This window comes from Rhizopus microsporus (genome assembly GCF_002708625.1).
Source record: "Rhizopus microsporus ATCC 52813 unplaced genomic scaffold scaffold_15, whole genome shotgun sequence".
In the NCBI taxonomy this organism is placed as follows: domain Eukaryota; kingdom Fungi; phylum Mucoromycota; class Mucoromycetes; order Mucorales; family Rhizopodaceae; genus Rhizopus; species Rhizopus microsporus.
The window spans coordinates 419422-435617 of record NW_019671930.1 but is presented as its reverse complement, the minus strand read 5'-3'; the positions used below and the strand labels follow the sequence as shown (position 1 = coordinate 435617).

Below are 16196 nucleotides of genomic sequence, written 5' to 3'. Positions count from 1 at the left end.
TACAAATTAATGACGTTCTACTGGTGCGCGAGTGGCCCGCATTGTTGACAATATATTTTTCTTTTCAAGAAACACAATGTCTGACATTGCTGAAGCAGAGACATTGAAACAATGTGAGTAATTATTCTAGTCAAAAGTCATAAAAATGGGCTCATTTCTTCCTTTTTTAAATTAGCTCTTGAGCATGAGGACTTGCAAAAGAAATATTGCCAATTGGAAGATTCAGTGAAGCAGTTGAAGGAAGAAATCAATTCTCTAAGTAAAAAAAAAAAAAACATTTTACAATAAATAATCGCGCATATTTTTTGTTGTATTCATCATTTTATTATTGTAGAGCGTGATGCTGAAACTGCAAAATCTGAAAAAGAAGAAGCTGAATCACAAAAACGTAAAGTTGAGGACGTGAACAAACAGATCCAAGAACGACTGGGTCAAGCAGAGAGTGCAGAAAAGAAATTATTTGCAGAGAATAGCGAGTTACATTTGAAACTTGCTCAAGAGCGAGGTAAGATCAAATGAATATCTATCTTCTCGTATTTAAATACTCTATTTTATAGAGAAAATGTGTAAAGTGTTGCAAGAAAAGGACGAGCTTCAGCAAAAGGAGATCAATTATCTTTTATTTGAGGCAAATGCTAAAGCCGAGAAATATAATCTTCAGGTAACATTTGTGTTCTCTTGTTTGCAAAGCATATAGTAACACGTCTATAGTTAACCAATGATGACCTCAAAGAAAAATTGAAAAACCAGAAATTAGCTGAAGATACACTACGTAGCAAATATAGTGCCTTAGAAATTGATTACGAAAAGCGTGTGCATGAATCTGTAAGTTATCAACTGTAGCATATTGATTATCTAGACTAACAACCAACTAGAATAGTAAAATTCGGTCTTTAGAAAGCGTGATATCTACTCTAAAGAAGGAAAACCACTCTATTTCAACAAAAGTAGACGATCTTCACGCACGACTAAATGCTGCCAACGAACTTGTTGAACGCAAAAAGGAAGAGCTAGCAACAGTTAAAAATGAGAACAATGAACTAAGGCTTCGAGCTGACAGGCTAGAGTCTGCATATCGCACACTAGATTCGACGCATAAAGAATATACTGGACACTGTGACAAAGCAGTAACAGAGAATAGAGAAAGAATGCAAGAACTTATAAACAAGAATATGCAGCTTGAATCCCAAATTGAACAATTAAATACAAAGTTACAAGAGGAGAAAAATCTTCGAAGTGCTCAATTCAAACATATCACAGGCATAGAAAATATACCTGCTAGTCCATACAACAAATCTGGAAGTCATCTACTTGCTCTAATTAACGAATATCAAAAACTGGGCAAACATCCTGAAGAAATATACACAGACTATTTCGAGATTAGAGAAAAATACTTTGTATTATTATCTAAAGTTGACCATTCAACCACAGTTACTGAAAGATTGACCCGTGAATTGAATGACAAAGAAGCATTGTTCAATAGACTCCATCAAGAACTCGATAATTACAAAGACCAACTAAATGCATCACAACAATTTGTAAGGGAACGTGAATCATACTGTCGAGATTTAGAACAAAAGCTTGAAAAGATGAAGGACGAAATTCGCAACCTCAATTATGAAAAAAAGAGAATTGAAGCTACACTGAATGATACAACGTATCAGCTTCAATTTATTCTTGTAGATGTTCAAAAACGACACGATCCTATACCAACTCAAGTTCAATCATCTGCTGGCCTCGTGTCGGACATTACACTTACACCTACCTTGGAGCATGACCAGCTTGCATTTAGAAATGTACACGAATTGGTGGATCTCAATAAAACATTAAGAGAACAAATATATGTTTTACAGGAAGAATTGACCTCGGTAAAGAGTGCTGCAAGTAGTATTACAAATGAAGAACAAGCTGCAGCATTAAACGAAGCCCAAGTAGTCATTTCGCGCTTGGATCAGCAACTTACAGAAAAGGAAGCTGAAGTTGATTCGCTTCAAGGAGAAATTCAGAGCTATAAGATGCGCTTAGATCAACAAAACGAAACAAGCAGCTCCAACAGTGCACTTGAAACATGCTTTAATCAATTAAAGGAAACAACTGATGCGTTTGCCATTTATCGTACGGAAACGTCAGTAGAAATTAGCAAGCTCAAGGACGAACTTCAATCATCGCGTGCATCTGAACGAGAAGCAAAAGACAACCTTGTTTCAATTCAAGCTGAAGTTGTTTATCTTCGACAAAAGAGCACCGACTTGGGTGATACTGTTCATCGACGTGAAGAAGAACTAAATCAATCTCGACACGAAAACGCTGCAATCAATAGTCAACTTATTGCAAAGGAGAAAGAAATCAAGGAGATTAAAGAAACACTAAATGAATGTGCGACAAAGATCAAACAGCTTCAGAATGAAAATACAAGCCTTACATCACAGCTTAAAACAAAGAATGACTCCTTTGAGATACTTGAACGAAAGATGAATGAATCTAATGCCGAAAAGTTGCGATTGAGTACACTCTTTGAAGGCATAAATTCTCGAATTGAAAGCCTTTATTCCACATCTACAGAACAGGCTGAAGTATCTAAAGAACGAATATCCAAACTTACAAACGAATTGCAATCATGCCGTGATGTTATTGCAGCATTGGAAAAGGAGCTTGAAACGTTTAAATCTGTTAATCATCAAGATATCCAAGACAAGTACAAAGAAGCACTGGGTCAAACTCAAGCACTCAAAGAGAAGCTTGCCGAAACTGAGCATAAGCTCTCTGTGACGAATCAAGAAAAGATTGCCACTGAAATAAAATTATCAGAAGCTGAAGCCAACCTTAAGAAGGCCGCTAACGCTGATGGTACAAGTGTTGACACCACCTCAATCAGTACTTCATGTGAAGAGCATATCAGATCAATAGCCGAATTGAAAGATCGTGTGCGTGTTCTAGAAGATGAAAAAGATGAATATGTATCCATTGTAGAAGATATGAAGAAAAAGACAGCTGAAATTTCCGATGAACATAAGAAATACGTCGATGAAGCTGGCAATCGTATGGAGAAATTAAATGCTGACCTCAACGCTCGTAATGAAATGGTCTCAAAGGCTCAAGAGGTTGCTCAAAAGGCAAAAGAAGAGTATGATGTATTACGTGAGAAGCTTCAGAATGCACAAAATGAACTTGCTGCCGAAAATAAAGAACTAAAGGCTAGCAAATCTCAATTAGAGCTCGAAGTTGAAGAAAAACGAAAGCAAGTTGACACGCTTACTGCATCATTAGAAGAGCAAAAACGAGCATTAAACGATATTCAAGAGAAACTGCATGGAGAAGAAAAGAATCGCCAACAAGCTGAGGAAGCTGCTACAAAGCTCCGTGAAGATGTTGCCAAGCTCGAAAGCGAACTTAACGACAGCAAGCATAGATTGGAAGAAGTCAAGGCTCAGCTTGAAACAGCCAACGAAGTACATAAGCGTGAAAGCGCTGAATGGGCACAATTCCAAGAGAGTATCAAGAAGGGCCGTGAAGAGGCTGAAAATATGCGAAGCGAGACATTTACTCGCTTGGAAGAGTTGTTTGAAAAGATCAGTAAATGGAGCGAAACCAATGAAGGCACAGCAGGTCCTGAACTATCAGAAGTTACTCGCGATATCTATGAACAACTCCGTACAACCAACGCTTCACTTCTTCGTGAAAAGGAAAGAAGCGATGCACAGCGTCTAGAAGAAGTACAAAAGTACAGATTGCTTGAAGAAGAGCTCAATAACGTTAGACAACGACTCGATATTGCGCGCAACACGATTACAGAGCTAGAGAAGAGCGGCGAAGGTTTAGTAGAGCAAAAGACAGCTGAGCTTTCACGATATAAGGTTGAAGCTGATGCCTTTAGAGCTCAAAACGTTTCTTTGGTCGAAACCAATAATCAATTGAAGGCAAAGATTGAACGTGTTGAAAATGAATTATCTGCAAAGGCTAAAGAAATGGAACCTTTGAGTGTAAAGATTTCAGCTTTAGAAGCTCAACTGCAAAGTGCACAGGAGCATATTTCCATGTTGACTGCTAAAGAAAAGGAATGGTCTGCACGCTCTGCTGAAATCTTGGCCAAATACAATCAGATTGATCCTAAAGAAGTTGAAAGTCTTAAAGCAGAGAACGAACGTATTAAATCAGAGAACGAAACAGCAAAGGCCGAATTTGAAAAAGCCAATAATGAATTACAAGCAATGAAGGATTCAGTAGCTCCTCTGAACGACAAGATCAAGTCCTTAGAATCTGAATTAGAGTCAACTAGATCCAACCAAGCCAGTCTTGTGGCAAATGCAAATCAGAGACAACGTTTCGCATTGGAGCTCAAAAATCGTTTAACAGAGGCCAATAAGAAGGTTTCTGAACTAGAGGCAAAGATTGTAGAGTTACAAACACAACTGAAAGAAGCTTCAGCTGCTACAGTAAGTTTAATATATATCCTGGTACCATTACAAAATGCTAACTTCATAACTTAGAATAATGCTGAAGCAGACACGCAAAAGGTAAAATCATTAGAAGAAGCTCTAAAGAAAGAACAAGAAGCCAGACAAGCAGCAGAGCAAGAAGTAAAGAACACAGAAGCATCATTGAAGAAGAAGACAGACGAACACCAAACATTAGAAGCAAAATTCCATGGTTTGCTGAACAAAGCTAAAGCCATTCAGCAGGAAAAGAACAAGTATGCAGACGAGCTGAGGGCTTTGAAAGCTGAACAAGAAAATAATGCAAAGGCCCCTGCCACCAAGGAAAATGAGGGAACTAACGCTGCAGAGATCACTGCACTCAAAGAGAAGATTACTGCTTTAGAAGAAGAGAATGAGAAGGTGAAGAAGGAGTTGGCTGAAGCAGGTATCGAAATGGGAAGGTTGAAGGTGATGAATTCGATGACTCAAAACAAAAACAAGAAACTCCAAAACGAGCTCAATACTCTAAAAGAAGCAGCATCAGCATCAACGACTGCAGCTCCTAGTGCACCAATTGTCAGTACACCTCAAGTTGCAGCAGCAGTTACTGAGGCAGCCACAGAGAATATCGCCGAAAGCACAACAGAAACCGTGATGAATGGTGATAAAAAAGACAAAGATGTACAGCAGTCAAAAACAACGGATGAAATGCTTGTTGAAAAGCCTGAAGAGAAATCCGAAAAGGCCGAGGAAAAGAAACCTGAGGAAAAGCCTGTGGAGAAACCGGTGGACAAGCCTGAGGAAAAGCCTAAGGAAAAGCCTGATGAGAAACCTGCTGAAAGTTCCAGCGAGCAGCTTGTAGATCAACCCATGGATCAACCTAAAGAGTCAGTAACTGACCAAGCACCCGAGCAAGCTGACGATCAGTTAATTGAAAACCCTACTATGGAATCATCTGAAAATCAGGAAAAGATGGCTGAAGAAACCATGGTTCCGACAGAGGCGCCTGAGACAAATAAAGAAACCCCTAAAGTTGAAGATACCCAGGAAAAACAAGTAGCTACCAAGCGTGAAAGAGAAGAAGAAGAAGAAAGTGAGCCAAACTCACCTGGAAAGAAGCAAAAAAGTTTGTAAATTAGACAGTGTTTAATAAATCATAAATGTATAAAAGAGTGTTGTTCCTTTTGATGATATGATTTTTTATTTTATTTTATATAAAAGTGTGTAAGGGGGAAACAATACAAAAAACTATGTTTTTAGGTAATAGACACAACATATGATACATGATTGATTCAATATTTTACTGAGACTTCTTGGATGCCTTTTCCTCGGCCTTTCTCTTTTCTTCTGCGTTACGTTTTTCTTCATATTGCTTCTGCTTAAGTTCTCTTTCTTTTCTCTTTTCTTGTTCCTCTTTTTCATATTCATAAAGTTCAAGAAGTTCTTCCTTGGCAGAGTTTGCACTCTTTTTGCCACCACGTACAAGAATTTCATCAGGGTTACCTGTAGAAGGACTTTCATCGCCTTGTGTTGACTTGGGGAACTTGATAAACACGTTATATTTATCTTCAAGCTTCTTGACATAACGTCCATTAGGACCAATCAGATAACGATGGAACTCCTTGGGAACCTTTAATGAAAGAGTCACTTGGTCTGCCAACGTAGCTACTTGAGCATTAATGTGTGCCTTGGCGGCTTCAACATTTGTCTTGATACCCTGGATGGTGACCTTGACAGGAGGAGCGACTTTCTTTTTACTGTCCTTTCCGTTCACCTTTTCTTCTGTCTTGTCACTATCTCCAAAATCAATTCTGACACCAAAATCTTCCTTGAGCTTGTTGATGTTGGCGCCAGACTTACCAATAACGTGAGCAGAGAAGTTGGAAGGAATAGAAAATTCGGAAGTGTAAGGCTTGGCAAAGTTTTTATCTTGGGCCTCTTGATATGCCTTGTTGATTTCAGAGATAGCATGGTTTACTTGCTTGCTGAAGCCACGGACTTCAACCGTGTCGTTGGGACCGAAACGGACGGTCACGCCAGAATTGAGACCTAGGATAGCGTTCAAGGTAGTGCCCTTGGGACCACGAATGAGATCATGATAGTTGACAGGAATAGAGAGAGATTTGGATACATAATCGGAAGAGTCAGCGACAATTTCTTTTAATGCGGCAGAGGCAGCAGCAAGTGCGTCCTTGACTGCAGTCTTATCGTCTCCCTCGTATACGATCAATACGTCTTGATCCTTTTCACCAGGGAAAATGATGTCAACCTGTTGAGCTTCTTCAATACGCTGAATTCTAGCACGGTATGTGTTGAGTATATGCTGATGAAGGTAGGCATCAATCTTGATCGTGCTAAAACGATCGGGCGTCAATTTACGCACGGTGTTGGTGAGAGCCAGTTGAGCAATGACAGCGTCCTTTTCTTCTTTACTAATGAATTCAACATATACGGACTTTTCAAGTTCTTCATTAGAAGGAACACTAGTCTGAACGTTATGCTCTTTCTCGATACCCTTAAAGGCTCTCTTATCCAAAAGATATTTCAAAGCATAGCGGGCATAGGTCAAAGAGTCCTTTCCATAAGAACTGTAGGTTTGAGCCAAATCAAGCACGCTAATGTGAACAGCCTTCACCTTGGCCATGACCAGTGATAAAGCTTGAACCACTTGAGTTTCAGGTCCACGAATAGCAATGTTTTCTGAAGGATCGTCTTGGGAAGGCAATTCGACAGTACAACCTGTTTCATTAAAGACCTCTTTAAAAATTTCAGAGTTACCGCGGAGATACTTTTGCTGACGCTTGGAAGCAGTAATGGAAACAACATTGCCTGTGTTTTCAATAGTGACATAGTTTTTCTCCAAAGCTTGCTTAGCAGCCTGAGCCTTCTCCTTATCACCAGTGATGGTGATAGGGCTACTGTTCACGTTGTTACCATCAATGGCAATGAAAGGAACGTGAATCTTGACGTCGAACTCTTCTTCCAACTTTTTGATGTTGCTGTTATGAGGACCAGCAATGAAAGGATAATATTTAGCATCAAATTGATCAATCTTGATGGTCTGCTTAGCTCTCTATAGATTGTACATATGTATTCATCAGTATTGGTTTACTCTTGTCTATTCTTTGCCCTTCTTTACCTTTTCTGCAACAATCTTTTCGATTTCTTCCTTGGCAATCATGATGTCAGTAACATAACCAACAATTGTAAGAGGAATCGTGTCATCAGGGTTATTTTCATCAATGTCTTCCTCCTCTTTACGAGCAAAGTTGATACGAGTGTTTGATTTTTCTTCAATTTGTCTAAGAGTAGTACCCTTGGGGCCAATGATGAAGCGACGTACAGAAACAGGTATATCAACGCTATACACACGCTACAATAAAGTCAATTCCTTCGTTTATCTCTTTCTTTTCGTTGCTGACTTACCTTGATGAGAAGACCATTAATCAATTCCTTCTTTGCTCTAGCGACATCAGCAGGTTGACCTTGAATAAGGCAAGTGGTAGTTCCTGAGCGATTAGTGGAAGCAATGATGTTGGTACTAGTTCTGTTCATAACCTTTTGAATGACATCAGCATTGCCCTTGAAGCCTAAAGGCTTGTTTTGGGCATTAGCAATTTGTTGATTAGCTGGCAATTCCAAAACATCCGTGATGGGTGTAGATGTAATCTTCTTTCCGGTAGCAGAAGGAGCCATAGGGCGAGTACGAACAGGTGCCTGAGGAGAAGACTTGAGACGAGAGGCAGCATTAGCAGACCAACCGCTTACAACAGGAGTACGAGGTGAGGCAGAAGCAGAAAGAGAAGGAAAGGCAGCTTCAGAACTCAAGTCGAGATTCTTTTTGGTCGAAGGTGTTTCCTTCTTCACGGGTGTCACGGGCTTTTTACCGATGGGAGTAGGGAAGTCGCCAGAGATGAGAGGCTCAAAGTGAGAATTGTCCATAACAACAGGGTCATCAGGAGAAGGAACGAATTTGTCTTCTTCAGCAATGGTAGCTACAGTTTCGGTCATGGTAGTGGTAGTGGTAGTGGTAGTAGTGGTAGTAGTAGTGTTCAATTCCGTATTAGTGACATTAGCAGCAGCAGCAGCAGCAGCTTGAGCATGAAGAAGAGCTAACTGAGCAGAAGGAGGCAAAGAGTCCAAGGAAGGTTCGTTTGAAGCCATATGTGATGTACCAGTTGTTTAGATGTTAAAGAAAACTAAGAGAAGACCAAGCAAGAATTTATTTCTTGAAGAAATAAGCTATTATTATATATTTTGGTGGTTGTAAAAAAAAAAAAGAGAAAAGAAAGTTCTATTGTGTGTTTGTGTGTGTGTTTATGTGTCAAACATTTTTTTTCATCTGTCTTTGTGTGCAATGTCTGCCATTAAACCAGCCAATCAGATGATGCTACAATCTATGGACGTGTCCTTTGTTGAGGCCAGGTGAAATTAAATCTTTAGAATCAGTCCTCAGTGTGTTACTCCTTTTGGATGAGCGACACTTCTTTTTTATTTAAATGATATATTTCATAGCACATATAGCTAATCTACTCTTCACTTCCAACTTGGTTTATCGTCATGTTCCTGACCCTTATATGGTATATATATATATACATTATGATTCTTCATAGGCTTATTTTTGTATATACATATATATAGGATGAAATATTTCATATACCTCAAGCACAGCAGTACTGTCAAGGCAACTACTTTACATGGGATCCAAAGATAACAACCCCACCTGGATTGTAAGAGAGCAAAAAAAGAGAGAATAATTCAGTTGATAAGACGTGTAATGAGGCTGTATATAGATATATCACAAGTAACGTACTGATCTATTTGAGTAAGAGCCTATTTGAGTTGAATGATCTCTGCACTGTTCATGCTTTACGTGTCACAAATGCTTTATTCTCTATTGGATTATACCTTGTCCTTGCTGCATTCTTCAAAAGAAATAGACTTTATGCATTGACACTTGCTTGGTTACCTGTAAGCCACTTTTATAGCTTCGTTTACTATACAGATTCGGGGTCCACTTTCTTTGTATTGCTGTCTTATTTACTGTTGAAGAAGAAAAAGTATCATCTATCAGGCATTGTAAGTACATTATTTTAGCCAATATGGAAAGCTAATAGAGATAAACAGGCAGGCATGATATCCTTGACGTTTCGTCAAACAAATGTTATCTGGGTGTGTCTATTCATGATGCTCACTATTATCGAAACACTTTCTTCTAAAGGCTTATCGAACCCTTCCTTTGAATCAATAGACGGATGGGGTAAGGAGGAAGGGGCTAATGAAAGTTATATACATTGATCTAATATGTCAACCAGGAACAATGATAAAGTCTCTAACAAGCCTCTTGCAGAAAACATGGGCACATGTATTTACAGTTTTACCCAATGTGGTAATGTATATAGTCACCATCATTTCATTCGCTGTATTCTTGGTCTGGAATGGCGGTATTGTCTTGGGAGATAAATCAAATCATATGGCAGGTCTTCATTTCCCGCAGCTATTTTATTTTACTAGCTTTTTATCATTTTTCACACTTCCCTTCTGGAATATTCAACAGATCACCCAATTTATCTATCAGTTGACTATAAAGAGAGTTGTATATAGCTTGATTTCTACAATAATTGCACTATATCTTGTACATAAATACACGTAAGTCTCCATAAAGGCATTTGAAAGAAATTAGGCTAACTCCCTTCTCATAGATATGAACATCCTTTTATCTTGAGCGATAATAGACATTATAGCTTTTATGTTTGGAGAAAAATTTATAAAAGACACTGGTCTATCAAGTACTTATTGACGCCTATTTACATCATCAGCGGTCAATTCAACCTTCACAAGCTTGGTAAGCAGCGTGAATTTGTGGATGATACCAAAAACTAACTTGAATTCACAGGCAAAGAGACTACCTTCTTGTTTATACTTGGTTATGTTATCACGCTCATCCTAACGCTCGTTCCTTCGCCTCTATTAGAGTTTAGATACTTTATTATCCCTGCTCTGTTCTACATGATCCATACACCGCCTCCATCTACTCGCTCTACAGTATTAGCTCTCTTGTTTTACATCTGTATACAAGCAAGCACAATGTATCTATTCATCTATAAACCCTTTGTGTGGCAAAACGAGCCCAATGAGCTCCAAAGATTTATTTGGTAAAAAACAATAAAATTTATCTTCTCCTGCGTCTTTCTTCATCACTATCAAAGTCATCCTCGTCTTCTCTTGCTCTTTTTCCTTTGCCTTTCTTTGCCTTATTCAAAAATGTATCCAAGCCAAACACATCCTGTTCTGTCTTTGGCTTTCCTAATGTTTCTTTTTCGAATTCGACAGGTCCGCTGGCGTCACCACTTCCTTCAGCACCTTGGAATCCTTTACGGTTCATGCCAAACTTATCTTGTTTTATCGCTCTTTCGAGATCTTCTGCATTTGTGCTTCCTAATACTTCAGATTCGTGATTTTCACCTCTGTATCTGTAAATAGAGGTAGATGATTGATTATAGAGAGGTTTATCGTAGGTTTGATAAGCATCATCATCCTTGAATCCAGAGCCGATACCTTCTGACTGATTGAACAATCTTGCATCAAACATGCTTTCTTTACTTAGTGTTGGCTTGGCTAAACCAAGAGCAATCTTTTCAGAAATATCACGTCCTTGTTCACGAGCAAGATGCTTAGCTCGGGCTTCGGCACCCATGTTGCTCATACGTAACTCTCTCTGTAACTGCCTATGACGTTCTCTTCTAAGTCTATCTCTTTCTCGGGCTGCCTCTTCTTCATCACTTTCATCTGATGCACGTCTTCTGACTGGTGATTCGTCTTCACTTTCTGATCTTTCAGATTCGTCTGAAGAATCGTAATTGGCAATAAGTGAAGCTGCTGTGGGTCTATTGGCATTAGAGGGTGGCTCTCCTTTATCGCCAGCGGCAGTAGAGGTGTTTGAAGGCTTGATACCGGATCTATTAAAAAAGGCATAAGCAAAAAAAAAGCTCTCTTCTATGCTTGTTTCATTTACCTTTCTTCACGAGCCTTTTGAGCAAGTTGACGAAGCTTTTCTTCTTCGGCTTCCTTTTGTTTCTGTGCTAATTTCTGTTGCATCAAGTTACGTTGTCGAACTTCTTCACGAGCATGACGGTCAGCAGCATATAGAGCTTCAGAAAACTTTGCAAAGTTGTCATTGATTGTCAGTTCTTGAAGACCACGGCCATCCGCAGCCAAACGTTTATCTAAAGGAATAGTGTAACCCTTTGTATTCTTCCAGTTTGAAATACATGGCGGGATGACCCATTCTGCTTGTTCTTTAGCTGTCAGTTTACGAGGAGGTGAGTGCATGACAGGTGCTGGTGGGGAGGGAGGTCCACGAGGCACTTTTTTATGCAGGTGGCTTGGGGGCTCTAGTGGATCTACTGGGGCATCGACCATACGAATAATACGTTGCTTTGCGCCCGAATTGAATCCCTCTCCAGTGTTTGCTGGTGTGTAGCGAATATATGTGGGCTCCTTATTGTTGCCTCCTGAAGTGGATACCACGTTCTTTGGCTTCAATGCTTGTACTTTGGAGTTGACAATACGTTCAAGGGCTTGACGGGTCTTTTCGGCTACGCTCATCACTTCTTCTTCGCTTGGTCTGTCCATGACAAGCTTATCGACATCGACATCTTTGCGTTCTTTGAGTGGCACCATATCCTTTAGGGAAGTGTGAATAATACGATCGTCACCATGTCCTTGTCTGGCAATAGCATCATATTTCACATTGCCGTCAGAATCCACTTGAAGGGTGAGTGCACCTCCCTTTCGTTCTGTGCTGGCTTTATCTTTACGTCCCATGTCGAGTGGATATTGAGGTATATTAATTTCAGGAAAGGCACCGCCATTGCCAAAATCTTCAGGAAGTCGAGGCCTGAAATTTTGTCGCTGTCCATAAGGAGGGATGCGATGAGCAGTTGCTTTGGTGATTATTTGGTTGATTTGTTTTTCAAGCTGTGGTGCTGAAGAAGTTGATGATAAGTTCTGGCGAGGTTTTGGTAAAAGACTATTATTATTATTAATAAAAATCAATAGTTTCTATAAACATGTTTACCTTGAAAGTGAAGCCATGATTTATTTTAAGAGAAAAAAAGAGAGAGCTTTTTCCTAAAACGTCAGCACATACTTTTTTTTTTTGCAGCTTCTCTTTCTAACCAGCTCTTCACCAATCAGAAAATAAATTTAAGCACTGTGACTGTTTATTATCGGTTCATGATCCACTGCATTTTTATTTAATGTTGAAACAGCACCTTGGGTTTAGTGCGCTTTTTAGCCTGGTGTTATCTTGTGTAAAATATAAACACATAAGAAAGTCCATCATATTAGTGAGTTATCAATAGCTATTATTTCTTTCGATGCTGTCAATAAAAATACGCTTTTATGTATAGTCCAAATTCGAGACTTTCCATTTCATAAACCATTCATATCTTATTTATCGAGTTTCTTATTTCAGTCTCGAAAAAAAAAATGAAAAAAGGTTTTTTGACAGCAATAACTCGCTCTCTAGTGATTGCTGAAGTATACTATCAATAAATGTTTCTCTAGTAACGCCACTGTAGTCGTTGTACGGGTTGGTTGACTTAGGTTTCTAAGTCTTCGGTTGCTTTTTAACTAGGCTCTCTTCAGCAGTTTTTTCAGAACGCTTAATATTCATGTACATTTGTTCACTTGTGGTTTTTCAATAAAGGACGTAAGAATTACTGACGTCAGTTGAAGCACCTTCTATGAGATTGTAAACTTTCTCACCTCGGTCATTGCAAAGGCTTTCAAGCCCATCTTCATTAAAAAAAAAAGCGTTTATTGCGTTTTAGAAAGAGAAGTGGTAAATTCAAGTTCAAAAGATAGGAACCAATTAGGTATATCAACAAAACCAAGCATAAATAAAAGAGATGATATCAGTCATAAGAGCGATGGACACAAAGGCGCCAATATTAACATTTGAGCTAATCGTAGCCCATGCAGGAATAAGAGAGTTAGAGACGAGTTGCATCTTTTAAAGATTACATCAAGAAACTTTTGTTTGACAGCGAATCTACTCAAGTTGTACAAAATTCCGTTACCATGCCAATGGCCATCAGTATTGTCCCTTGTGGTAGCCAAGGCGAATCTGGAAATGAAGAAGCATACTTGTCAGATGATTTTTTTTTTTCGTAGGAAACAAAATGCTTTATTAAAGTAGAGCACGTCGTGATGAGGTGTGTGTACTAATAAAATGACTGATCAAGACAGCGCTGTGCGGCCATTGAATGGGTCAAGAGCTTCTGTAACTGAATTAACTACTTCCAAAGACAAAAAAAAGATGATTATGGATTACAGTGGACTCTCAATTACGGAATACAGCAATATGCACTATTACATATTGAAAAATGCCTTTTCATGCCGCACGTTATTGAATATTTACAGTACAAGTTGTACGTCAATGCGACAAGTCACAGCGTCTCTTTTTTTGGTAATACAGGTATACTTTCCAGAAGTGTACACATAAAGCAAAGGCGGTCTTCTCATTTTAATTAGAAAATGCTATTGCAATTGAGTCTATTGTTTGTTCTATTTTGCCCCATCATTGTTATATATTTCACAGGTGGATTTGCAGGATCTAACAACAGCAACGCAAGTCGTAAAAAGAAAAAGAAATCAAAAAAGAAGAAGAATGAACAAGAGCAGGAAGTAATTAAGGAAGCGTTACCGCAGCAGCAAGAGCAGAAGAGAGAAGAAAAGGAACAGAAACATGATGAAAAGCAAGACAAGAATAAAAAGAAACAAAATAAAAAGAAGCAACAAGTAAAACAAGCGATGGAAGAGAAGAAGCAAGAAGCAAAACCGATGGTGGAAGACAAGAAGCAAGAGACAAGCCAGACAGCAATTGAAGATAATAAGCAAGAAAATGAATCAGAGAGACAAGTAAAAGAAATTGATGAACATATGGATCATACTGTTCGTTATGCACGTGTGTTGCGTATAAAACCAGAAGAGGAAGAGGACGGTTGGGAACCTGTACCTTACGAGGATGGATGGAATCAAGTAAAAGGTAAAGTATGAATAGATGAATAAGAATAACGAGATAGTTAACATTTATAACCTAGTTCGTCGTCCTGCAGGTCCTGCTACGACTCATAGTAGCAGCAGCAGTACGAGTACAGTGAATGTCAAGTTGGATAAGAAACAACGAGAAAATGCAGCTAGAAAAGAAAGACAAAAGGCGGCCAAAGCAGAGGCAGAGGCATTGAGACTTCAAAAACTGCGAGCACATCAAAAACAATTAGAAAAGCTAAAAATCGAAGAATTTTACTCAAAAGGCAAAGGCAAGAATTCACCTTGGGGTAAAAATAAGACTAGTTCCAAAGTGCCTCAGTCAACAGCAAGCGTAAATGAATATGGTCAGCTGATTTGGGATTAGAGGAATAAGAATAAATATCTCTTTTTTTTTTATTATAATTTATTTAGTTGACATAGAAGGGGTGGGAATAGAATTCACAAGTTTCATCATGTTGTGTGGTGGCAGTCAACTTGTAGTAGAAGGCGGTATCTTCAGCCTTGGCAGATTCGGGAATAGTGTCCTTAATATTGAACAAGTTGTTAATAGATTGGCTGCCAGACCAGCTGCTGTGAATCAATTTGGATTCACGGGTTTCGATATTAACAGAGTAAAGTTCTAAGGAAGTCAAAGTATCGGCGTGGGCAGCAGAATCACGTTCTATCAAATGGATTAGTATCCTGATATAAATACAATGGAAAGGAAGACTTACGAATCTGGACGGCGTATTGTTGGTTTACGGAAACCTTTTCGCCAAGAGTGGGAGAGGTGACTTCGACACCAAAGCAACCGCGGTCAATGTTTTCATTCAAGCCTTTATATTCAGCCTCTTCGACAGCGTTAGAGTGAGAAGAGGACTTGACCTTGAACACCTTTGACATCAAAGTACAATCGGGACCCTTTGTGTTGTGGACCCAGACACTATATTCATTGGTTAACAATGCTCTAAAACGGAAATGCTTCTTAATTATATTACCGGAATTCAAATTGTCCAGGCAACTTAAGCTTGCTAACTTTGGTCAAGTCAACACTAACCAAAAAAAAAATGTCAATGTTTGTCTTGTGTTTAGGATCGTTCAATTTTGCTTACGATAATGTGGCCTTCTTGTTCAACTTGTAGTTACCCTTCCAGACGGTGGTGAGATAGGTAGCCTTTCCTTTGCTGTTAATAGAGTAAGCATCAACGCCAACGACAACCTTAGCTTGAGCATTAGGCTTTCTTGCTGTGAACAAGTACAAGTTAGTCTATTTTTGTATTTGATATACATAAAGCAGTAATTCTTTTTGAGAACGATACATTACTGACTGTAACTGTGATCTTTTTGGGATTTGAGAAAGTTTGTCCCTTGCTAGGACCAGTAACGGCAATACCTATATGATACAAGTTTTAATAAAAAGATGTGTGATAAAATCAAGGAGACATTACCACCACAGAACTTCTTTAATGCGCCATCAATCTCATCTTGAAGTGAGTCAGCTTGAACAAAAGTGACAGCAACAAATGCAATTAGAAAACCAAAGAGTACAGCTAATCTCATGGTTTATTAAGTTTTGTAGGAAAAAAAAAGAAACAAACAAAAATAGAGAACAAAGCGACCATAAATTCAAGATTATATAGATTACACAAAGAAATTATAAAAATATTAAAAAGCTATTTTTAACCACCACAAGAACTCCGTTTATTGACTCTTCTATTCCCTCGTTTCCAAGACGACGGTTGC

At 38.8% G+C, this 16196-nt stretch overlaps 5 protein-coding genes across 5 annotated transcripts; 2 read left to right on the top strand and 3 right to left on the bottom strand.

Moving 5' to 3' along the window:
- Positions 1-5589: 5589 nt before the first annotated feature.
- On the bottom strand, positions 5590-8683 carry RHIMIDRAFT_293963 (uncharacterized protein). Its single transcript, XM_023614039.1, has 3 exons — positions 7842-8683; positions 7555-7788; positions 5590-7488 (listed from the first exon to the last, which is right to left on the bottom strand). The coding sequence occupies exons 1-3, from the start codon at positions 8577-8579 to the stop codon at positions 5716-5718; spliced, it is 2745 nt and encodes a 914-aa protein (XP_023463725.1). The 5' UTR covers positions 8580-8683; the 3' UTR covers positions 5590-5715.
- A 231-nt stretch (positions 8684-8914) lies between these two features.
- Positions 8915-10574, top strand: RHIMIDRAFT_206072 (uncharacterized protein; the record flags this gene model as incomplete). Its single annotated transcript, XM_023606876.1, has 7 exons — positions 8915-8995; positions 9057-9145; positions 9209-9494; positions 9543-9675; positions 9875-10064; positions 10118-10260; positions 10312-10574. 7 exons carry the CDS (start codon positions 8915-8917, stop codon positions 10572-10574), a joined length of 1185 nt encoding a protein of 394 aa, XP_023463724.1.
- A 13-nt stretch (positions 10575-10587) lies between these two features.
- Positions 10588-12512, bottom strand: RHIMIDRAFT_245696 (uncharacterized protein; the record flags this gene model as incomplete). Its single annotated transcript, XM_023610234.1, has 3 exons — positions 10588-11374; positions 11431-12447; positions 12496-12512. 3 exons carry the CDS (start codon positions 12510-12512, stop codon positions 10588-10590), a joined length of 1821 nt encoding a protein of 606 aa, XP_023463723.1.
- Positions 12513-13958: 1446 nt separating this feature from the next.
- Positions 13959-14838, top strand: RHIMIDRAFT_240121 (uncharacterized protein; the record flags this gene model as incomplete). The annotated part of the gene is made up of 2 exons (XM_023609313.1): positions 13959-14469; positions 14525-14838. 2 exons carry the CDS (start codon positions 13959-13961, stop codon positions 14836-14838), a joined length of 825 nt encoding a protein of 274 aa, XP_023463722.1.
- Positions 14839-14881: 43 nt separating this feature from the next.
- On the bottom strand, positions 14882-16013 carry RHIMIDRAFT_245694 (uncharacterized protein; the record flags this gene model as incomplete). The annotated part of the gene is made up of 6 exons (XM_023610233.1): positions 14882-15135; positions 15188-15396; positions 15452-15505; positions 15566-15698; positions 15742-15846; positions 15902-16013. 6 exons carry the CDS (start codon positions 16011-16013, stop codon positions 14882-14884), a joined length of 867 nt encoding a protein of 288 aa, XP_023463721.1.
- Between the last annotated feature and the right edge of the window lie 183 nt (positions 16014-16196).